Genomic DNA, 25,800 nt, shown 5'->3' with positions numbered 1-25,800 from the left:
GTTCTTAGCCCTAATTCCTATTGCTCTTAAACCCATTTAGTTTATTCAAAGGAAGGGAAAAACAGCAAATATCATTTGCATAACCTATCTTCATACATTGTTACTACTGTTCCCCTTTCTCCATCTCTTTCTCTCAAGGCTATTTCTTGCTTTTAGTCATTTGCATTGCTCTTACTCATCGCATTTGAGAGCACTATGGTATTTGAATTTTTATATCATTTGTAATTTGGGTCCTTTTTCTCCTTAATGTTAACAACCATATAGAAAATTGTGTTACCAAAGAAACTTCTCTCTCTCCACATCAATGCCAGGACAATGACGAACAGTTAAGTGATGTAATACTGATCACAGAATATCCCCTGTTAGCATCTACCGGGTTACAATGAATTATTACTATTTCTCAGTGGTATACCTTGAATTAAATTCACCTCTTTAATAGATTAGTCAATACTGTATGGTCCTGGATATAAGATGTTTTCACAGAACACAAACCGTATATTTTACTATGGGAAAAAAAATAACTGTATACACATTACTTTCCCATCAAGAATTCTGATAATCACTATAAAAGGAATGCCATTATTCAGGTCTGTGTGTATGTGTATCTCAGCTACCTTGTTTTATTTGCACCATTTTGGGTCAAGAGTAGACTGTGATGGTCCTAACAGAACTTAAACAATGTTTCTAATGGAAAATGGCCAAGATCACACAAGGGAGTCTTGCTTTTTTTTTTAACCAGTGATTTCCCAAGTTTGATTTCTCTCACCTCCTGCCCCCAAACAACTGTGATATCCCGTGTTAAAGAGCCCTCCCCTCATGACCAAAGCCAATCTAGGGCTGATCTCTTCTTTCAAGATCCTCCTCAGAAAAACCTGTGTGAAGCTATAAATGGCCCATCACAATCACAAAGCTATAAATAGTCCATCACAATGCTCTCTTGTTGAGCCGTCTCACAGTCCTTTCGGTGCACTGTCTAGCTGAAGCTGCAAATTAATAAACCTAACTCTGCTTGACAATGAGAGCTTCTCTGAAGGTCCTTATCTGGGGCGTTTTATCCCAGTAAGAAGAACTTTCTACAAAATCAATTATACCTAAGACATTTCTAAGTAATGACCAATATTTTAAAATATGCCCTTCTCTGAGACATAGAATTTGAAAGATAATATGGAATTCAGGAACATCTTGTCCAAATCCTTTGTTTTTATATGGTAAGCAAATGAGATCCAAGATTGATTCAAGGTCCCTGGACATCAGTGAATGAACCATAATTAAAACTTATGTTAGTTCCTATATTGTCCAGCGTACCTTCTCCATAAAGCCTGTCACTAACTGTAAAGTCCCATGCATTTGTGGTCCTTTCAAAAGTACCACAGAATAAATCCTTGCTGTATAGGAAGCATATAAATGAACACTGGTTCTTAATTTGTTTCTTCAGGCATTTGGACCAACATTTAGAAATGTCCTTTCCAAAGATACTTCTCTTCTTTTTGGTGATTTTCAATTTCACCCATATAAACAAAAAGATTCTGAAAATATTTAAAAAGATGGCATGGAGTTTCTCATGCACAATATGCTGAGGCTGTTCTGTTATTCTTGTTGAAGTGCTGTTGCCTGGCTCTGACCTTGGCTCCGCAGCAGCATGTTAGCTGCATGCTAACCTGAAACGACTGTGACCCTGGCCAAACAACTCCAGTACTGCTGCCAAACCGGAAAAAAACAACAATACCTATCACATAAAGAGTTTTAAGTTTAAATAAGTTAATACATAGAAAATACCCAGAATAGAGCTGGGCTCTTTCATTGAGTATCACTAAATAAATATTAGCTATTGTTTTTATGATGTCAGTTATCTATGAAGAATTATTATTGTCACTATCGAAATTCTAAAATACCCATTTTCATATTTTATATTTGCATTTTGTAAACAACAAAGGTGACCTTTTTATAACTAACAGACTTTTTTTTAAAGATTTTATTTATTTATTTGAACAGACGAAGATCACAAGTAGGCAAAGAGGCAGGCAGAAGAGAGGGGGAAGCAGGCTTCCCACTGAGCAGAGAGCTTGATGTGGGGCTCGATCCCAGGACCCTGAGATCATGACCTGAGCTGAAGGCAGAGGCTTTAACCCACTGAGCCACCCAGTCACCCCCAGACGTTATTCTTTTGAGCAGTTTTACTTCCACAGCAATATTGGGCAGAAAATATAAGAATTGTGCACAAGCTCTGCCCCTCCTCGACAAACTCCCCCATTATGAACATCCCCCACGAGATGGGCACACTTGAGATGACTGATGGACCTACATGGACTGACACAGTATTATCACCCCAAATCCATAGTTTCCACCAGCGTTCACTCTTGGTATTATACATTCTGTTGTTGAGACAAATGTATAATGACACGTTTCCGTCCTTTTGGTATCATGCACAGTATTTTCACTGATTTAAAACCCCTCTGTGCCCCATCAGATTTTCCCTCCCTCTGTCTAAACCCTGACCTTTCTACTGTCTCTATAATTTTGCTTATTGTACATCCCACATAGTTGGAGTCATGGAGTACGCAGCCTTTTCAGATTAGCTTCTTTCACTCGGTAATATGAACGTAATGTGTCTCCATGTCTTTTCACTGCTTAATAGCTCTTTTCTTTTTAGCATTGAATAATATTCCATTTCCCAGATGAACCACAGTTTATGCATTTGCCTACTGAAGGATATCTTGGCTGCTTCCCAGTTTTGGCTGTTATTAATAAAGCTTTTAAGAACATACAATTACAGGTTTTTGTGTGGCTGCAGATCTTCAATTCTTTTGAGTAACTATACTACCGTATAGTAAGAATACATTTATTTGTGTAAGTAGACTTCACCTTTGAAATAGAACATTTTTACTCTTCTCACTATCCTTGCCATTGTTCACTGATCTTTGAGCATGCTTTGTGGAGCTTACATTTAGGAACATTGTGCAGTGACAAGTCATCTTCAAAGACACTGACAGCTCCTGAAATATAATAACCCCTACAAAGTGTAGGATAGTACCCTGGATGATCTCCATCTTGAGGAAATGAAATAGGAAAAATATTCAGTAGGAAAACTCAGTTAATTTTGATCACCTACAATGTAACTTTCCCATTTCTTTCCATAACTCTTGTTACTTCTCCTCCCGTTTTATTCTTGTATGGCTTTATATGACTATACTCCCCATGATGACTTCAAAATACTTTTCATACTCACATACTCCTACATTAATTCTACAAAGATTTTCTGAACATCTTTACTCATGCACTATATGTAATTCCAAGGATATAAAGATGGACATGGGTACCATTTTTAGAAACTTTTGGTCTAAGAAGAAATAAAACATAAAAGAGTAAACCAATGTAACAATATAAATACATATGAAGCATTACATTAGCAGATAAAGTAGTGACCAAGTTCACCTGAAGCAGTGGATAAATCATCACAAGAAAAAAAATATTTGACTTTCATTTATGTCATCAACATATCATGCCTCTATTACTGCATTAACATCTCTCTCCAGAAACATTTTTAACACTGTAATTACAGAGCTCTTGCTAGAGTGCAAACTGATCAATGAACTGATTTTTGGCATAGCATATTATGGGTAAGTGATTCATGAGTTAGTTTATGCCAATCCCCAGGCTACATTGTACATTGCAGCATTCTGGGACTCCATGCAGTTTTCTAACGAAGCTCAGCTTTTCCCTGTTATCACATTTCGGCTCCTGCTTCCTCATCCTGTAGAATTATTAATTATTCTCCTGGCTATTTATAACCCTATTAATAACTGTTTCTTCAACATTAGATTATATTCCAATTCCTTTGAGAAAACTTTCAGTAATCCCTAAAACGGCGAAAGACATTTTTTCTTTATGCTCTTGTAAGATCTGTTTTACCACAAATAAAATTCTTCATACTGCAAGTAATTTCATGATTACTCATCTGTATTCCCCAGGGGCAGAAATTTGCATAGTGACTAGCACAGAATAAGTCCCAAGTAAGTATTCGTTGAATGAATAAGTGAGTGGACAGACGGATTGAGAGCTAAGGGGTTAACATTTAGTTTTATGGGTTGGGAGTATAAAGAAGAAACAATTACTGATACAAATTTAATTTGGAGTTCAAAATTTGAATTAAATTAGTGTCATGTTATTCCACTATGAGTTCCATCATGTAACAAGATTCCATCAAATGTAGTTTCATCATAAAGGTAAAACTAACAATAATTTCTCTGAGAAATGTTATGATACAAAATCTATATTATTTTGCAAAATTATATCAAGAACTAGAAATAATTATATATTTATTACTTAATAAATAAAAATAAATATTACTTAATAAATAACATTTACTATTTATATTTTTAAAAATTAGCGTAAGATATTAGCATTATAAGGAAATTAGAGGAAGCTGACCATAATAAACCAAAAAAAAATACCCCAAGCAATACTGTATTAATGCATTTCTTCCAAAACTGAGACATTACACATTAATCTAGAAAATTACACTCTTAAGTTCGGTGTTTTACACTCTAATTCAACAATTAGCACTCAAATAATGACTTTTGACTTATTAATTTTCCCTCAAAATACCACACTAAACTAATGCAAAAACTCCTCAGTCAGGTCTCTACTGTGTGAAGAAAGTTATTCATATAATTCACAAATACTGATACTCATCAAAGAAAACTATGCTTACCAAATGTATTCTATATTTAACAGCTATGATCCTTTGAGTGTGAACATATTTATATTCATTTTGGTATCCAGTTAATATTCTTGACTAAAATTAATGTCAATATTTTCAATTCATTTAAAAAAACCTGGGTTTTAATGTTAATTAAGATGTGTCTCAGAGACACCTAGATTATACTCATATCCATTCATGCAATTCAGAACACATTCATTAAATGTCGCATGTTTGCAGGCATTGTTGTAAGGACTGTGAGGCAGTTGTTCTCAAGCTTTATTGGGAATAATTATTATTTATTATGCCTGCTAAATATAAATTTTGGGCTTTACCCATGGAACTGCTGATTCAATATTTTGGGGTAGAATTCTACAGTCTGCATTTTAAACCAGCATGGGGATAATTCTGATAGAAATTGTATACTCCATGATCAAAGATAGTGCTGTGATATGTGGAATGATACCTATAAAAAACACCTTTTTATAAGTTTTGCCTGCTTTGCCCTCAAGATCTTACAACCTATTAGAGTTAATGTGACTCATATACAAAACTATATTCTTGGGGAGGGGGCATAGGAGCTAATAAAAGTTTTGGTGCAACAGGGCTTCTGGGTGGCTCAGTCAGTTGATTGTGCCTCATTTCAGCTCAGGTCATGATTTCAGGGTTGGGAGGGTCTGGCCACGTGGGGCTCAGTGCTCAGCATGATGTCTGCTTATTCCCTCCACCTCTGCTCCTCTCTCCACTTGTTCTTTCTCTAAAATAAATCATTAAATTTTTAAAAAGAAATATGTATCTGCTAAATATCCAGGGTGTTGAAGAAGTCCTTGACTGTATCTTAGAGAGTTAATTCAAATACTCCAAATCTAGGAAGACCTGAAATTAATAATAGTAAAAGAAAGAGAATTGGAATTTGTTTTTAAGAACCAACATTTGGTACCTTGGAATTGTCAGTCCCATTTGCTAATGTTTATGCATGTATATCTTAATTGCCCCGCCTCAATTTTCCAAGCCCTATACAGTTGGCTCCAATGGAAGACCCAAACCCAATAGTCCCAGAAGTCATCCTCAGAGACAGTTTTACAAGGTGGTTTCACCAGCGCTTAGATTTTCAAATCAACTCAGGCTGATCAAGCACAACGCCACATTTAAACAAAGGCTCATGATTCCAGGGCTGATTTCCCCCAGGGTTTTCTCACCCAGAAGACATCTACTTCCTCTTATTCTCTTTTCAACATGTCCAAGCATGAATGGATTATTTCTTCCCATTTTCTACATGATTGTTTTCCTCTGGGACTTGAGAGGAAATGTAAAACAGGTGTTAGCCCGCACAGTACACAGTGATGGTCTTATCCCCTTGAACACAACAGGGAAGTCTAACTGGTTCTCAGATAATAATTCTATTATCCTGATTCTAACTCTATACAATTAATACCAGCTGTATCAGACATGGTCCAGTCCAAAAAAACAAACAAAAAAACCCCCCAGGGATTATTCTAGCTATTTTAGAGTTAATACAACACAAGAAATTGAAGTATAGATATTTAAAGATTAGTAGAACAAAGCAAGATGTTGAAGACCATAGATATTAGTAATTATAAAGAGTAGCTCTCACTCGTAGGGTTGAAGGAAAGAAAGAGATAGGATATCCAGAATTGAGAGACTTGAAAGACGAGTTTACTTCTCAGGATGGACAAGGGAAGTCTAACGCTTCCTTAATCACATTCAAACCTCTACTGGGGCACCACAATGCTGGGATCAGATTCTCAGTAGCAGCAAAGGCGGCTGGCACAGGTAGCTTCAAAGGCTAAAACACAGCTGCCTCCATAAGTACTAAAAGTGTCTGGAGGCCCGGGAATGACACTCTGGTGTGGACTAAATGCTGACAAGAACTGGAAATAGCAAGGAAGTTTTCTTCCCCTTCCCCCTTCTTAAGAGCCCCTTTTAGTATCTCCCATTGGCAGAAAAGTAACAGGACACTGGCTGGCAAGATAATTTGGGAAACATAATTTATAGACCTCATGTAACTTGGGAATTTAGTTGAGAGTTTAGAAAATGTAGTTGGCATAATCACAGAACAATTTTTAGAAGGGTGGTCTGGAGCAGAGATACAACAGGTAAAAGACCAGCACAATAGCCAAAACAGTCTTTTTATATTTGTGAAGTCTGGGTCTTAGGAAAGACAGAACAATTGTGCACCACCACTCATTTCACTGGGAAATGGGAGACAATAAAAGTGTTTAATCTGGTGGAAAGCAACAGGGACAGGGTATCCTAAGAAAAAATGAAATTGGCTGTCTGAAACGATAAATAATTAAAAGCTATTGTTTGTTCATAAGCTTCCAATACTGAAAAAGCTTCTTCTTCTTAGAAGACCAATTCTCTGCCTAATATGACTTCATGGTGGCTTGGGGTACCGTATCTCAGCAAAGCACCAGACTGTCAGTTTAAAAATATTACTTTAACAGCAGGGCAGACATGGGAAAAATAGAAGCAAAGAGACCATTATGCATTATAAAAAGAGTTCAGGCAAGAGATGGGGAGGACCCAAGTTAAGAAAGTAGCAATAGGATTAGGAAAAAGACTATATTTAAGAGAAATTGAGCAGGTAAAGACAACGGGACTTTCTAACTGTGGGGCGTGAAGGAAGCAGAGGAATCTTGGCCAACTCCTGCATCTCGGACTTGATAGGATATAAGTGGTAGTGTGTCCACCAAATGTGGAAGATTAAAACACAGATTTGGGTGAAAATTTGACATGTTTAGTTTGGGGCTCACTGACTGCGCAATCTAGGTCTAACTGTTGCATGAATATCACTGGAATTTATGACATTGTTTGGACACTGGGCCTTCAATATATGGATTTTCCCTTGCAATTCTTTGCGGTTGAGTAAAATCATTATTTCTTAGAGAAATAAAAACGAAAAAAAAAAAAAAGAAGGCATTTTATATTGTCCTACATTATAGAGACTGCTGATTATTTTGCTAGCCTCTTATCTTCTTATCCTTCCTCAAAAACAGTCTTTCAGGAAGATCAAGCACATCATGAACACATTCTGATATTTGACACATTTGTGCTTTTGTAAACGCTCTGTCTGGAATGAATTTCATCCCCTCTGACCATTTTGATCCTCAATGGACATTAGGACAGATGTAACTTTTAGGATGTTATTCCTGGCTAAATAAATAAATGTGAAATTTATTTTTCTCTCTATTACATGCCCTCTTTGTCTGATATTTTTCCATTTTTTCTTATATTTTTACAATTCAGCTTATTTCCTTACATATCTGTCTCCCTTCTAGACTTTGAGCACCTTAAGTGTATAAAGGTAATATACATATATTTTAAAATCATACACACTAGAAAGAGCAAGGCAATTTCTTATGACTCGTACTGGTAAAATATCAGGTAAATCATGAGATACCTCAAATTGACCTAGTAATAAAATAGGAAAAGGAAGAAAGGCAATTTGCAAAAAAGCAATAACCAATAATAATAATAATAATAATAATAAAAGTGATGTTCCACTTCAGCAGTCAGTAAAATGCACATAGACACAGCCAAGAAAGATCCCCTCAGCTTAGGTAAACTGAACAGGCTTCCTCCTGACTCAAAATCTCCAACCTCCTTTTTCTTTTTTTTTTTTTTTTTTTAAATTTTTTTTTTTTTTTTTGAAAGAGAGAAATCACAAGTAGATGGAGAGGCAGGCAGAGAGAGAGAGAGAGAGGGAAGCAGGCTCCCTGCCGAGCAGAGAGCCCGATGCGGGACTCGATCCCAGGACCCTGAGATCATGACCTGAGCCGAAAGCAGCGGCTTAACCCACTGAGCCACCCAGGCGCCCCAACCTCCTTTTTCTTAGAGCATTTATTTAAAAAAAAAATTGCTATTATAAATAGACTACTGGTGATACATAAATTTGAAAAATGCAGTTGTTTTTCACATACGTGAAAAACCTATGTATGTCTGTATGCACACGCATGTATTATGTCAAGGTCCACAATTGAAGATAAACGAGATCATTACCACTTCCTTTAAAACTCGAAATGATCTGGGAGATTCAGGGAAGATACCTTTGCAGCACTGCTGCAGCATTGTCTTTGGAAACTCCTAGATCCACACAAAACAATTAGAGAGCAAAGTCAAAATCATACACAATTTGACAACCCAACTCATGAAATTACCCTCATGAAGTTCAACGTGCAAATGCATGAGGATATACTAGCAATAGTCACGAAACCTATTGCTGTCAGCATGTCTGCAGAAGAAAGCAGTGGGAAGCAACACAACATGTTACAGACCAGAAAACAAAAGAATGCAAAATAGCCAACTGTTATGCACTGGGAATCAGTTTGAAAGACAGCAGAGAATTGGGAGCTGGTTTCCCCACTCTAATAGTGAAAGATAATATAAGGCTGCCGAGCTGGAGGCTCTGACTCCAATATCATCTGGCAACTCTTTCCTACTATTTGGGGGTCCACAAAGAAGAGAAACTGCTGGAAGTGGAATCAGGAATTACTGAGACAAGATCAATAAAGAGTTAGGAAAGAGAGGATATGAGTATATGTAGGGGAAGGGACAGAGCCAGAGTTTCCCAGAAAAGAAGTCACCATATTTTTTTTAACACTGCGTGAAAACAATAGGATTGGGAACTCGGTTAATTTAGTAAATCTACCTGAAACATGCCTCCTTTAAAAAATTTAGAAAATTTAAATTCCTATAAAGATAAGCATCAGAAAAGGATTAAGGTCAAATCCTATAGAGTTATTATAACAAAAATAGTATTCTGCTATTATCTCTACAGTGAAAGCACACCAGAAGGACATGCTCAGAAATCAAACCAAAAATTTAACACATCATTTTCAAAACAAGCTAAAAGACATTAAGGAAAGAATATAAAACACCAAATAAGAACATAAACCAGGGGGCACCTGGGTGGCTCATTGGGTTAAGCCTCTGCCTTCGGGTCAGGTCGTGATAGGGTGCTGGGATCGAGCCCCACATCGGGCTCTCTGCTCAGCGGGGAGCCTGCTTCCCTTCCTCTCCTTCCCTGCCTGCTTCTCTGCCTACTTGTGATCTCTGTCTGTCAAATAAATCTTAAAAAAAAAAAAAAAAAAGAACATAAATTCAGAAAGGAGGTTAGAGAAATCGCAAAAAATAAAAAAAAAAATAAAAAAAAAAAAAAAAAAAGAACATAAATTCAGAAATGAGGTTAGAGATTTTGAAAAAAAGAAAAAAAGAAAGAAAAATATCATTTAAAATAGAATCTAGGAATGTAAGAGCGAAGAACACCACTAGTAATACCTTAATGGAAATAGGAAGTGAAAAAGGCAGATATTTAAAATGAAAGATACATTTAAAAACAGACCAAAAGTATTGAAGAATGAACCTACTGATAAGCAAATACAATTAAACGAAAGTCTAATAGGTCTTCTTAAAGAAAAGAAAATCAGAACAATGGAACAGAACAATTACTTAAAACTATAACTTAAAATTATCTGCTCAAATATTTGATATTACTTATTTAAAAGATATGTTATATGTTATGTCACCGAGAATGTCAACTCAGAACTACCAACACAAAGCTATATTCTAGCAAAATTACTGTGCCTTAATGAAAACAAGGCATTGGGCACTGAGAGGGTAAAAATATAATATGTGGTTTATCAAGGGTAGAAAATTAGATTGTCAAGATATTTGCCAGCAATGCTTTTTTTTCAGAATAGCAATCAGTGCATATTGAAGAAACGCAAGGAAAGAAAATGTAATCCAACATTGTTCTATCTAGAAAAATTGACTTTCATGTAAAAGGGTCAGAAACTCTTATCACCAAGTAAGAATTTGTGAAATAGTCTTTAGAAGTCCTGCTTAAGAAATGTATTAGAGAGACTTTGACAGAAGAACTCGTAGTGAGCATTACAAATGTAATTACTGGAAGAATAAATTAAGTGTGCAGATATAGTAGGTGACCTAATGATATCTCTGTCTATCTATCCATCGCTCTATCTAATCTATTTATCTATTTTATATTCTTGCTAAGGAATAATCTATATACCTCTATATACAATCTATAATAACAATCTATATACCAATATAACAATCTATATACCTCTATATACAATCTATATAACAATGTATATACCAATATAACAATCTATATACCTCTGCATTGGGTTGTTTGAAATATATATATATATTTCATATATATATTATGTATAACATATATATTATATATATAATAACCATAAAATGGGATTAGAATATGAATAAAATGGGCAAAATTATAACTCAGTTTAGTAATCATAATTAGTAGGGGCAGTTTTAGTATTTTTATGATAATGTGATACATCTAATGCAGAGTAAAACAAATGAGTATGAGGGTTTTTGTTTTTGTTTTTGTTTTTCCTATTATCACCTGTGTCTTTAAGATTCTTGTCTTGTTTACTGGAGCCCACAGTCTTTCATGGTTCGTTTCCTTCTCCGATTTCCCTACCTTCATTTTTCCCTTCCTTCTCTTAATGTCCTCCATGCTATTCCTTATGTTCCACAAATAAGTGAAACCATATGATAATTCTCTGTTTGACTTATTTCATTCAGTATAATCTCCTTCAGTCCCATCTCATCCATGTTGATGAGAAAGTTAGGTATTCATTCTTTCTGATGGCTGAGTAATATTCCATTGTATGTATGGGCCATGTCTCATTATCCACTCATTCATGAAGAGCATTTCAGCTCTTTCCACAGGAAGCAAACTGAGGGTTTTAGAAGGGAGCAGGATGGGATGCTGGGTGAGTCTAGTGATGGGTATTAAGGAGGGCATGGATTGCATGGAGCACGGGGTATTCTACGCAAACAATGTATCATGGAGCACAGCATCAAAAACTAATGAGGTACTGTATGGTGACTAACATAACTTAATAAAAAAAAAGTATCATTAAAAAACAAAAAGAATCATGTCTTGTGCCTAGATTGTGGACTTAAAAATACTGATTCTTATGAAAACAAACCAAGGGTCATGTAAAAATGGCTGATTCCATGTTGTGACAGATAATGAATAAACTACATTTGGAATATTTTCTTACACCATACAGTGAAACTGGCAAAGACTTTAAGGATCACGTCAAAAGAACTCAAGAGCCAAATCAGAGAAGGGCCAGTTGGCAAAATGTGGGGCAATCTGGACTTCAATAAGAATCACAAATGTTTTTAAATCTGATTTTGCAATGTTCTTAAAAATAGTTGGTCACCTTCTGAGAAAGACAGGGAGGGTACAAATTAAATAAAAAGAAATACTCAAGAACCTATCCTGCCTTTCCTGAAGATCATAATTAAAATAGATAATTAGATCACTGAAGTTGACCTTTGTCCTGAGAGTACCTGGGAACGAAGATAAAGAACACTAAAGAATAGGAAAACAATAGACAAGAAATTTCAGATGAGTAAGTATATAAGGAATTTTATATACCTATGATAAAAAGTACAATTCAATGAATTATCATGGTGATAGACATTAATATAGGATAACATACTGTTCTACTTCCATTCTGTGGACCAATATACAAAGTAGTAAAAATAGGGGAAAAAAGTGTTTGTAAAAATGGGGATCAATAAATAATAACGAACTCTGATTTATTGCCAGTAAGAATATAAATTTGACACAATCACCCTGTAAAGCAGTGTGACATTTCCTAGTAACGCTTAACATATGCATGCTTTGCTTTGAGACATTGTCACGATACTTCCAGGTATATACTGCAGAGGCTCTTGTACATGTGTATGGAGAGAGGTGTTCAAGATGGTTTATAGGAATAAAATTCACAATATCCAAACACTGAAATCAACTCCAATATCCACAAACTATAGAATAAACAAATGGGTGTATGTATCCATAACTTAGCATACTATACCTTGGCAAACTAAATGGATACATTGAAACCCATCAATATGGATAAACTTCAAAACTGTAACATTTAAGAGAAAGAAGCTCACCACATAACAACAAAAACTACATGATTCCATTTGTATAAAGTGCAAAACCCAGCAATATATTGTTTCTGAATGCATACCTTGATGCTTACAACTCTAAAAAGAGGAAAAGGCAATGATTTTTACATAATTTATGATCATGGTAAACTCTCAGAGTGGAATGTGTTCAGAAAGAGGAACACAAAGATATGGAGATATTCTAACTATTAGACTGGTAGAACAAATTCATTTTATTATTTTCCTTAAACTGTGCATGTATGAGTATATGTGTAAAATTACAGATTTTCTTCTACATCTATATATCTACAGTTATCTCTATATTATGGTTATGACTTCATTGGGTTGTATGGAATATTCTTTTCTTTCTTGCTGTTCATGGAAACATTTAAGAAGATCTTTGGACATATTTTACTCAACAACTCTTTTGTTTAGGTGGGCGGGGATGGATTGGTGACTCTTGTAATGCTCTATATGGATTAGGTAATTTAATTTTCACAGGGATGTTTCTTGCAGAGTACTAGCATTATCCCCATCTTAAGGAAGTTTAGGCATAGAACAATTTCCTGTGTAAGCTAAGTCGCAAATTACTTGTGTAATACACACTTTGTTTACACTTTATTTTTTAATCAGTTCACTGTTTTACTAGTAAAAGTAACTGTACACTCAAGACGCCTGGGTAGCTCAGTGGGTTAAGTGTCTGCCTTTGGCTCAGGTCATGATCTCAGGATCCTGGGATCAAGCCCCGCATCAGGCTGCACGCTCAGTGGGGAGTTTGCTGGTCTCCCTCTCCCTCTGGCCTCCCCCCCCCCACTTGTGTGCTCTCTCTGAAATAAATAAAATCTTTATAATAAATGACCACACAGAAAAACCTGTCATCATTCCTCTTTGCCCAGCAAATTAAATACAAAGTATTTACTCTTGAATTCAGAATCCACTGTAACATTTTCAATCCACATTTTTCCACTTCCAACAATTTTTTCAAGCCATTTGAATAATGTCATTCCTCCTGAGCATGCTCCTTATTTCCCTTCTCCTCACAAACCCCCAATCCTTGTTCACCACACATGCTCTTCAGAAGATACCATCTTCCTCCCTGTTGTCAAGAGCCAGAACTAAATCATGCACCCAACCTCCCAAATGCCATTTTCTCATAAACATCGCCATCAATTTCTTTTTTCAGATAGCTCTTTTCCTGTCTCCTCTATGCAGTATTTTCTGATTGCCCCATTTAGATAGTCTCTCTCCTTTCTCTTAGTTCACATAAAACGTTGATTTATCTCCGTTGGAATTTAACATGATTCAGGGGATTGTACAAGATATTTCTTCAGTGCTCGTCACAAACTGGTAGAGTTAAAATTGCAACATTTCTGCTGATAAACCAGAGGCACTGTTCCAAAATGGAAGGCTTCAGACCCTGAGAAAAGACAGAGGTGGTTCTCCTTTGGTGTAGGAAGTAAACCCATGGCTAAAAGTAATAAGACAGGCTGATAACCAAAAACCACATAGCATAAGCCATTTTACGTCTAATTGTGATAGTCCCTAATGCCTCCATGTATGATGCTGCCTTGGTATGCTAATATAGAAATGTAGATGGTATATTGTAAGAGTTCATGCTACTTTAATAGAGACTTAGAGATACTAATAAATAAGGTATGTAATAAACAAGGCATGCATTGTTGTTCCTTAGAGAAGGAATGGTCCTTAGACAAGCAGGAACAGCATCAAGTAGAAGCATGTAAGTACTGAACACCCTTCAGAATCCCTGTATCATATAAAATTTCTGGGCTCAGGTCACATGCTCTGTTCTTTATATTCATTAGGTAAGCCATGGTAAAATGTATCCAGGATTATTTTCTTAAATGCTCATTCTGTACTTTCTCTATTGGTCACACAGTCCTATTCCGCATTGTGCTAGTTCAAAGAGACCACAGCTTCTTTGTTTAATGTCCTCTGGCACGGCAGAGATTTGGTTACAAGATTTGCAGGATAGGGTTGATCTGGGATGCGCGCTAGGAGGCTTCACAAGCTGTAATTAATAAGTCTTCCCATTTCCCCTCAGCGGTTTAACATCAGTTCTGTGTCTAAGCTAAAGCAATGGAAATCATTCCATGGGTATTCAAGGATGAGCCTCTTACTTCAATTCTATTATTTAGATCCATGAAGGCAATATATAACTTTTCAAGAGAATGAACGATGAATTTAAATGATTCATTAGGTATCCAGATTCCATTACCAAATCTTGTTAACAAAATAGCAAGCAGCCAGGATGAGGCCCAATTTATTTAGAAGCCAAAATGAAAGTGTATAATCAGAATAATATTCGTAGTGATCACCGTTTAATTAAAATATATTTATCTTAGATACCTATTTCATTTCTTTTTAGTATAATTTTCATCAGCAGTGTAGAAACTGTAGTAGGTGACAATTTCAAAGTGTTTATAATTTTGAACATTGGACAGAATCAGGAAGGGTTTCTTTGTAAATTTTTTTTATGAAGTTATCATGATCCTTCAGTATTAAGCACTGTAAAATATACATTAGAGTGTACAGTCATTTTTCAAGATTATTTTCACTGTGTCACAAACATTTGAATCTAAGTAACCTTATAAAGAAGATTAATTTTTAGCATCACGGAATAAAGTAAACACATAAGCTCTTTAGTTATTTTCAGTAAACTTTCTTAGGTGGAGGATAATTTATTAAAGGGCTATTTATCTCACTTTGCAAAATAAACCAAGTACATTTTATTTTAACTGAATTTGGTGACACATTAATGTTAGAAAGAATATACATACTTTTAATATGCTTATTTGGAACTATTATTCTTTTGGAAGTACTTATTTTAAAGATCATTTATTTATTTGGGAGAAAAATAGAAGGGGAGGGGGCAGAAGGAATCTCAAGCAGCATCTCAAGCAGAATATTAAGTTGACTTTGTGCTGAGCATGGAGTCCCATGCGGGGCTCGATTCCCATGAACCTGAGATCATGACCTGTGCAGAAATCATGAGTTGGACACTTAACTGACTGAGCCATCCATGTGCCCCCTTTGGAACTATTATTAATGTAGACAAATACATGCTTGCATTAACTGTTTGACACATTTTATATTGGAAAGAAAAATCATCAGCAGATAATATAAAATAATTTCTACAAAATGAATAATTACATAGTGTTAGTAATTCTGGAAAGAAAAATAAAGATTGCATTTTCTAAGAAAAATGCCACTTGTAATTTTTTTTTTTTAATTCTCCCTGACCTCTATGCCTGAGATTTTGAAATAAAGGTGATTTACGGTGAAAATAAGTTTGAGGAAGCCAACAATTTTCACTCACTCTATAATCCTGCATTACTAAATAAATCAGCAACCTTTAGTCTTCAGTGGTTAACAACATATTATTTTCATTTTACCATGCACATGGAATACAGTATTCTCTTCCAAGGTCACTGTTAGTACCATGCTGTAGATGCATTTGTTAGAAGTTGCTCTAAGGTTAATTACTAAGTGACAAGTCCAAAGCCAATACAAACTATTTACTTTTGGCAACAGAAGGTGAACCGAAATTTCTTTCCAGATCTAGTAACTTTATATTTCAGTGTATTACTCTTCTGCTTCCAAATTAATCTCCATTATGTTGAATACTTCTAGTATTCATAAGCTTACCTCCTGAGATAATACAGAGGGGAAAGCTTCATAAACTGGAGGGTACTGTCAATGGCTGGTAACACACCCCTACTCTTCTTAGGGCGTGGTTGGCAATTTGTGGAACATGGAATCATTGAGAACAGAGATGACAAAAGGTTTGAGAACTGAGTCCTGGATTCTTCAAATTCTTAGCATTTGGATTGACAATGAAAACCCACAAAAGAGAAGAGGAAGAGACACTCATGAAATAAGAAACTAACAGCTGGCCGTCCTGAAGGAGCCACACAATGAACCTTCTGCGGAGGCATTCTGATAGCACCACAGGACAAAAGACATCTGAATACACATTTAGCGATCTTTGTTGTCACAGCTACTCAGTTAAAATTATCTTTAAGACTGCTAAACACACACACACACACACACACAAACACACAATACTGCTAAACACACGATATAATGTTATAGGAGCAATGGTGACTACGACAATAGAACTTATCTCAGGCCATCGGAAGACTGAAAATCACCCTACTATTCCTGAATGTATTGTATCTGAATCAACTTGTGGTCAAATTCATTTTGTCTGAGTTACCAGAGTAAACCACTGTATCAACATGAATTTGGTCACAGGTTGCATAGTCTTTGTTTTTGAAAATGGAAACTCAAATTATATTATCACATGAGAATTGCAAGCAGTGCTATTATTCTAAAACTATACATGAAATGGTTTTTTGACAGCTGTGTTTTAGTGGCATTCTGGGTTGTTTTTCATTTGAAACTATCAGAATTTGGGGATATTAGAAGAATAGTCAAGTAGTTGAAAAAGTATTGATGATAGTGTCAGTAGGTTTGCTCTGCCTGACTAAAAGAACAGAACTTCTTTTTCTCCACTGGCGTCAAGAACCTGCGATCAATTAGCAACCTTGAAAGGAGGGTGAGTGTCAGAGGTGAGGCAAAATGAAGATTCAAAGCCATCTATATCCTGTAATTCCAGGTTACTAGTGAAATAATCACACCTACACAAATGAGCCAAATTCAATGCAATAAAAAAAAAAAGTTTCTAGAAGATTGGGATTTTTAAATCATCTTACTGAAATAAGGAAGTGTTTTCAGTTTCCCAAGAGTAAACACTGCACAGTATACGTGGCTGCTTTTTATAAGAAACACATCAGCTATCATTTGAAAACTGACAGCCATCAGTTTTAAGAGCTAAACATTTGTTAAATTATTTGATACCCTCAGTGATGAAAACTAAGTCATACCTAAAAAGTATATAAATATTTTGATGATAAAACTTTGCACTTTTTTCTGAAATCAACACAAACAAAGGCAGACAGAATATCAGGTCAAGTGGTAATTAGTAAAATATTCATCAACTTTGAAAATTCTCATAAATGGAGGAAAATAAAATTTGCAGAACACAATATTAGTATCATTCCATATATATATATATTCATATATACATACATACATGTATGTGTAACTATTTTTAATGAGACATTTTTGAGGTGACAAATGAAATGTATTCTACTTACAATTTTTTTAATAAGGAATTATACCAATGTACAGAAGAAATAATAGTGCATTTCAAGTCCCTTATACAAATGACACCAGGTTAACTTGCTAGAGCACATGAGTTTTAAGTCATTAAGACCACCCAAAACTATGTCTTAGCTTGCTTTAGCAATATATCAAATGAGTCAAACACAAGGAAAATATGATAGTGTTTTATAAAAATAGAAATGTGACCTCTGCTTTGCTACTTTCTCTGTCCCTGTTTATTTCAGCCTACTATCCACAGTGGTTTCCTAACCACTTATTAAAAATTGAAAGGCAACAGCTATAAACTCTGAGAAACATGAGAAGCAGCCCACTTACAGCAGACGTGGATTTTTTTTAATGTTTGCCTGGAGTTGCTGAAAACCATCTATCTCTTAAATCTCTCCAATTCTGATGGATAGTTGCTCGTACCACACCTGTCCCCATCAGTAATAACTGAAAACAGGATTTTGAAGTAAAAATGCATTCGTGCCACCTTGACAAGTATGGTTTTGTGTGAAGATTATTAGTATTTAAATATCCTCTACTGTCTCTACTTCTCTTACGAAACAAACAAAACAACAGTTATCTATTAATACATAAGGAGTTCTTGAGCTTATAAATAACTCCAAGAATGAAAAAATCCCTATAAAAATGCTAATTCTATACTTACACACACACATAATTTATAGATGAAATTTCAACCTAGACTTTTTATAATAATGTTTATCTTTAAAACCCTAATATTCAAATGACAATGAAACTACAAGACACAAAAATACTCAAAAAAAAAAAAAAAAAGAAAAAAAAGAAAGATTAACTAATATTAACCTAATAGGTAAGTATCAATATCAATGGAGGACATATTAACTCTTAATAAGAATTTTTTTTCTAGAAAACACTTTTATTTGCTTTTTCTATTTCTTCCCTTTTCATTGTTTTGGTCTAAACAACAAAATATAGAAAAGAGAAGAATCAATCTGATAAACTATATTAATACCAATAACAAAAGCACATATCCTTACCTGCTCCTACACAAGTAGAAGATATTTAATTTTCACTAGGAAAGCAATTTCCTAATATATCAAGAAATTTTTGTGGTCCTTCGTTCCATTGCTGTGCTCCACTAAACTCCATCTATTTACTTTCCGTGTCTAACAGGAAAACATATTTCTTTATATTAATTGCCCTTTGGATTTTGCACCTCTGAGGCTTCCATTCCTTTAACCAATATATTTGCCTTATAAAACAGGATCCTAGGAAGAATGGAGTATTGATGTTTGAAGCATGTGTAGTGTTCTAAATTTACTACAAGAAGTGAAAAGTAAATGAATTCTTCTCCCACCAAAGTCATGAAAGGACATGTCTAATAGTTCCAAAGCAGCCCTTTGTGATTTACAGGGAGACTATCTGACCAGCCTCCAGATAGGGCTGCATAGGTCCACCAAATTACTTTATAAAGTGATCACCTTTGGTATGACCTCAGATAAATGAAGAGCTGAAAGGTAGCTCCCTTGGACCCATGAACTTGCACACTGCTTTCTCAGGTAACAGCTTCGTTTATCTTGCCCATCTGATCATCTGCATGTATGTAACAAGGAAGAGCCAACATTCTTCATTTTTTAAAATGAAGAAAAGAAAGCCAAACTCATCTGGTGACTTCTTGTTGTTGTCATTTGGAAGTTCCACTTTCGTGGGGGTGACCAGTCCAGCAATACTGGAAATGGGTTTCAAACCCAGACAATTGGAACGAGGTGAATGATTGGTGAGAGTTTTTGGAGAAGAACAAATTCATAAGGTTATATCCAAGTACTTTTTCATTATAAATAGCCCTACATTTAACCAGTTTCTTTGTAATTCAACTATGATGAAAACCTAGTAAGATGATTTCTTAAAGAATGATGAAATATAATGAAGTTGCAGAGTTTGATTATTTAGAAGAGTTTACCCATCCTGATTCCACATTATTTGCCAATAGACACTTAATAGTCCCCCAGGTCGTTATTTCAAGCCTTGAGAATTATCCGACTTTAAGAACTTCAATTCTCAGAACTGGTCATTCACAAATCCTTCACAGAAAACAAAAACAAAAACAAACAAACAAACAAACAAACAAAACCCGCTATTTCCATTAAAAGCCATTAGTTAAAAATAAATGACACTCCCATGAATACAGGTCCTGAATAACTAAAAATGGGTTCACTGTCATTTCCAAATTCCTTTTGCATGCTTCTGAATTCACTGTCTTTATTCATTTGCATTCATACTAATAATTATCCTCAAAATTAGACTTCAAAATTCATTCTTTAGAAGTGGTGATGGAACCACACACTTACAGTCTGTGATTTTTAGGGTCCTCTTGACTTCTCCACTTCCTGATCCCCCACAACCGTCTTCATCATCACAGTCCCCGCTGACCTGTTCAACCATGCCACCGCCACTGCCGGTCTGATGCTGCCACTTGTCGGGTTTGGGTGACCTACCCTGTAACAGCTAAACATGGATACCAAAAACACGTATTAACAGCAAACTCAAATCACCGAAGAAAGCTACTCAGAAATATATGTGGGAATTAGAATCATTTTCTGATGTGGATCTACTATTTTGATGAGAACACCTGGCCAAATCAAGTCTGTAATAAAAATTAAAACTACCAAAATAATTGTAAATAATGGGCAAGTTCTTACAGCTATGAAGATCTACAATCTGCGTATGAAATCAGTGATCAAGCTTGGGCTGAGGTTTTGGAAAGCAAATAAACCAGTCTTCTTGCTCCTGGAGAGTTTGCCTGGAGACTCCTTTTGCTCTGAATTAACATTTTAAGCACGGTAAATCAAACGTCAGTACAACACAACTCCCTTCGCAGTATATTGGCTGATACTGTTGTGCTGTGTTGTAAACCAAGAATCCAAAATTTCTCAAAACAGAGTAAAATTCTTCAGGAAAAGTTTCCATTAAAAGAATGCAGAATTTTGGGCATTTACATTTGTAGCTTTAAACTTTTTTGGATCAAATGCATTGTCCACTGCCTATGGCACAGAATTGAACCTAAGAGCAAAAGACATAGATCCTACTTCCATTTCTACAAATCACTTATGAAATTTAACCAACTTCTTGGTTCTTGGCTCTCAAGCATTTCATTTACTTATATGAGCAAAATAGATGGAATAGTCATTTTCCCCTACAGCACAAGAGCGCTGGTAATATTTTTGAATAATATTGGAAATGCCTGAACCCCTTTCCAAGAAGGTGATGTTATGAATAATAGAATACTTTACTTTAAGCTAAATCTGAGTAAAATTATTCAATAGATGACATATACCCCTATAAGGCAGTTTTGGAGAATACATGACCGAGCACGAGCACTAGAAGGTTCTGCTATATTATGAATGAAATGTACCCCTGCCAAATATGTAATGGACATTTAAATTTTCAGGGTGCTTTATGCAATATCAGGATTGTTACTTCTAAGAGATTTTCTAGACAGTAATATTATTTAGCAGATAATAATGAAACACACAGCCCAAGGTTAATATTTCAAATTGAAAAACATAGGTTGAAATATCCTCAGGACATCTAAGATGAACATGTTTAGCATTTAAAGAACAGTTATATCAAAGCAACCGGACTTTGACAATTTATAAGCTTTCAAAATAAAAACTAACATTATGTCAAAAATAGTGAAATATTAAATTCTTTTTTTAATTTAAAAAATTTAAAGATTTTATTTTATTATTTTTTTTAATTTGAGAGAGAGAACACACGTGGGGAGAGGGGCAGAAGGAGAGAGAGAAGCAGACTGTTCACTCAGCAGGGAGCCTGGTGTGGGGCTCGATCCCAGGATCTGGATATCCTAACCTGAGCGAAAGACAGATGCTGAACCAACTGAGCCACCCAGTGCCCCCAAAATGTTACAATTCTTCAAGATTAATTTTCTAACAAAAATGAAATGGTGAAACAATTGGACAATAATTTTAAAATTCTGGTCAGAACTTATTTCTATTTACTGTCATTTCCTAAATGTGTTACTAGGTATCGCATTTAAAAAGAGGTCTCCCCTGATTTTCTAGCATATTCCTCCAAACAAGAGTTTAATATTCCATAAGACACCACCTCACTGAAAAGACCATACCCCTGGGAAACAAGCTATCAGATTTTACCTTTTTTTTTTACTTTTCATTTTCTCTGGCTTTTTATAGTACCTCTCACTGTTTTTCAAGCCCATGAACATGTGATGTAATCATCATTTCTTATATCAACTCATCAAAAGTATTCAAAATTCCATCTGACCCATACTTCCGGGTTCCCAATAATCCTGTCTTCCTCTAATAGGGTTAGTGTCTGTGTCCTCTTCATGAGAGTTCTGCCTTACAATATTCATTTCCTTACTTCTCAATCATCACACTTCCACAAATGTTCATTATCATTCTCACAATTATTATAAAATTTATCTTGCAAAAATCCCCAATACATTTCTAAACAACAAAAACCAGCTTCTCACAGCAAGATCCTTACTCAAATCCCACTTTTTTGGACTAAACTATTCTTATTCCGTCTTACCTTGATCATCTTTGTCCTCACACTTCCAAGAAAATAAAGATAAATGTTTCCATGAAGAGTGGAAACCTCTGTTCTTTCTTTGTAGTCTCTTTCTGGGAACCCGTCCTAACAGACTGTACTCTCACCTGGACACAAATCACACCCAAGTCTTATCTCCAGCTTCTGCTATAATACTTCATCTCTAAGCAGTGATTGGATCTAAAAATGTACTCTACTGCTTTGTATCTTAAAATAAACTTTCATCTCCACTCTCCATGTATCATTACAGCTTCTCAACCCTTTGTTGCAGGGGACATCGGTCTCTCCACCTACCACCACCATATTATATTCCCCATATCAGTGCTTTCACCACAACCCTTCATTTCCTCAATGCTCCCTGTTATCCTTAACTGTCAAAAACTGTTCATTCCCAACATGTGTCCAGAGGAGAAATAGGACTACAGATGGACAAATCACAGAAAGTGATCCTAGAGTAAAATATCTGTGAAATTCCTAAGGCGGTCCCTTCTTGATATCCACAAACTGGAGGCTCCTGAGAAACCTCACAGCAAGCCATCCTGTTGAAGAGTTGAGCATTGCCTCACATTTTCTAAATTTACATGAGCAAATTACCTCCTCCCCTCACTCAACACCTACTGACATACATTTGGATATGAGGTCTAGAAAATGAAGTTCAAATTTTTGCTGCAAAATTTTGTTTTTGTTTCTGTTAATTAGGTCTATATAAATAACATAATTAATATCATTAACATGTCTATAGTCCCCTGATACCCAAGTCCTGCCCCACTGCGGTCAGTTTGCTTTCCATAGGGAAATTGTGTGAATTTGTAGGTCTTCAATTTTGTATGTGCTTGTTTTATACTCTTCTCACTTCCAACTCTTATTTTCCCTCCACATAGAATCCCTCTTTCCTCTATTTCAACTCATCATATTATACCTAACCCTCAAGTTCAAACTCAAATAACTCTTCTCCCACTCCATACCTATTTCTTGGATCTTTTACATACATCTATGTGTCCCATTCATGGGCACTTAATTAAGTTTCCTGAGCATATGCCATGCCTTCCTGATTAAGGGTTAATCTCCAAAAGATGAGACCCTGATTTAATCATTTTAATACTCCCAATCATGAACTAAAGGGATTTCTATATTACAGATGTTAAAGAAATAAGTTTTGATTCATTTGAAATTTGAAAATAATTTATAAATTACTGTCTTCCATATCCTTTAGATCTAACTTAGTAAAGTGCCTTCACTTTTACTCTAGTTTCTTCAGAGGCTATGATATTCTAGAATAGTTTTTGGATTCATGCTTATTGACTGGTGGATGAATTTACTTATTTATTCAATGACATGAATTGGGTACATATTATACAACACATATATATTTTGAAGGCTATAATTCACATCAAGGAGAAGATATAGCCTTAGTTCTTAAAAAGTACTCAATATGTAGTTCTTATTTCAGTCAGTCTTCATGAATATGCAGTAAGGCAAAATTAATATAAAGGAAGTAATGTGAAAATTAGGAAAAGAAAAACAGACTAAAGGTTTCATATTGTGATCTTCCTAACTTATTTTTCCTTTTAATCTTAAAAAGAAGTTAATCTCATTTGTGGGCTCCTGGAAGCATCTAAAAAGTTGTTTAATAAAAAATTAACATTGAAGGATTATGCCAAGAAATACTTCCCCAAGATATTTAGTTTTGCCATCAGCAAACATAAGGGTATTCCAATTAACTTTCTAAATGAATATCTAAGAATAGGAATCTAGTGTCAAAAATTATGTATATAAAATATTCATTTTTTTCTAGAGTAGGCAGGGAACTTTAACTTCACGATTTGGGTCACCACGCAATAAAATCATCCCAGTTCTTTCCCCGGGAATCAGCTCTTTACAACCCTCTCCTCCAGTGCCTGGGAGGCAGCATGCAAATCACTCCCCCAGTGCTCTGTTGGCCCTACCTCCACGGCCAAGTGTTGTTTCTGATGCTATTCTTAAGTCAGTTTTGAGAAATATACATAGGCTTCTCTTCTGTCAAAGAGGAGCCTTCCCCCACAGGTCTTTAAGTAAAACAAAATAATTTCCACATGTGCCCATTTAAGGCAACACCCACAAATAAGATGACCGTGCAGAATGGTCATGAAGCCACTTTTTATAAATAGCATATGAAAATCAGTCATGTTATAGTAGACACACTCATGCCGCATACTGCATCAAATCTCTCTTCTTCTCCTCACATCCACGGATAGTCGTCCCATTTACTCATAAAATATAGAACGTTTTATAAGCATTTTTCAAAATTTACAACATTGAAAAACTTAACATTACTTCTCTGGGTCTACATTCTTTGCATCTTTAAAAGAAGATCAATGTGGAAGGCTTTGAGACTATTATTTGGACTTAATAAAGTGCTAACATATTGTGAGTGCTCAAGTAATGGTTAGTTATTTAGATCATTATTACCATTATAACCAGTAGGAGCTGATACCAGTACCCTGATTCTGTCTTTGAAAAAGTGAACCCATGCAGGGGTAAAACGTATTTCCCTTCATCCTCATTCTGTCTTGGCTCTGAGTCTGCCCAATTGTAAAGATGTGGCATTGGAACCCCTGAACCTATTCCCTAATCATGAAAGGTAGAAAGTCAATCGATACATACATATTTATAGAATACTTACAACAGAGGAAAGGGCATGATTTTGAGTCCCACACATACATTAATTGTGTGCCTTTAAGCAAATCACTTAAGCCCATTAAAACTTATTTTATTCTACTGAATGCAAGGGAAAGCACTTCGTATAGCATAAGGCACTCTACTCATTTACAGTGCCCCCTGCAAAATGCTGCATCCATAAAACTGAGAAATAAAGTCAGGACAGTGAAAAAACCCACAACTTTTAGGGTGTTCCCCTTACCTCAATGCCATGTGGTTTGTGGAGTCAGCTGATTAGCTGAAAATAGTCAGTGCTGATGACTGATGCTTCCTGCTTCTGTTTAATTGGTTTAGGAAGCTCATTAGGTATGCTATCTTGGAGGATGCGTTTGGTGGGTAGAATATCTGATGACTCTAAGGCAAATGTATTTCTTTCAGCTGGCGAATTAATCTCTCAATAGACTCAATTTGCTTTTTACTAACAGTCTGGCAATATCCCACAGTTGCAATATCCTTTCAAACACTTACAATAAAATCTGGCTAGAGATGGCTCACATACACAACATGTTTGCTGTGAAAGAGAAACGTCTTCGTCAAAAATTTCCATGTTGCATCACCACTTCCTCATATCAGGGAGATCATATGATAGTTGTCTTTCTCTGCTTGACTTATTTCCCTGATATGAGGAAGTGGTGATGCAACATGGAGGCTTAAGTGGGTAG

At 35.5% G+C, this 25,800-nt stretch overlaps 1 protein-coding gene across 2 annotated transcripts in view; it reads right to left on the bottom strand.

The window, feature by feature from the left end:
- Window positions 1–25,800, bottom strand: part of GPC5 (glypican 5) — a 1,430,236-nt gene that overhangs the window by 693,927 nt on the left and 710,509 nt on the right. For both annotated transcript variants that reach the window (XM_059377522.1, XM_059377523.1), the window contains exon 7: window positions 20,200–20,356. In XM_059377522.1, coding sequence (XP_059233505.1) covers window positions 20,200–20,356 — 157 coding nt within the window. The remainder of the gene's footprint in view (window positions 1–20,199; window positions 20,357–25,800) is intronic.

Source organism: Mustela nigripes, chromosome 15 (genome assembly GCF_022355385.1).
Source record: "Mustela nigripes isolate SB6536 chromosome 15, MUSNIG.SB6536, whole genome shotgun sequence".
In the NCBI taxonomy this organism is placed as follows: domain Eukaryota; kingdom Metazoa; phylum Chordata; class Mammalia; order Carnivora; family Mustelidae; genus Mustela; species Mustela nigripes.
Note: the sequence above shows the minus strand (reverse complement) of the source record. Positions and strands in the feature narration are given on the sequence as shown.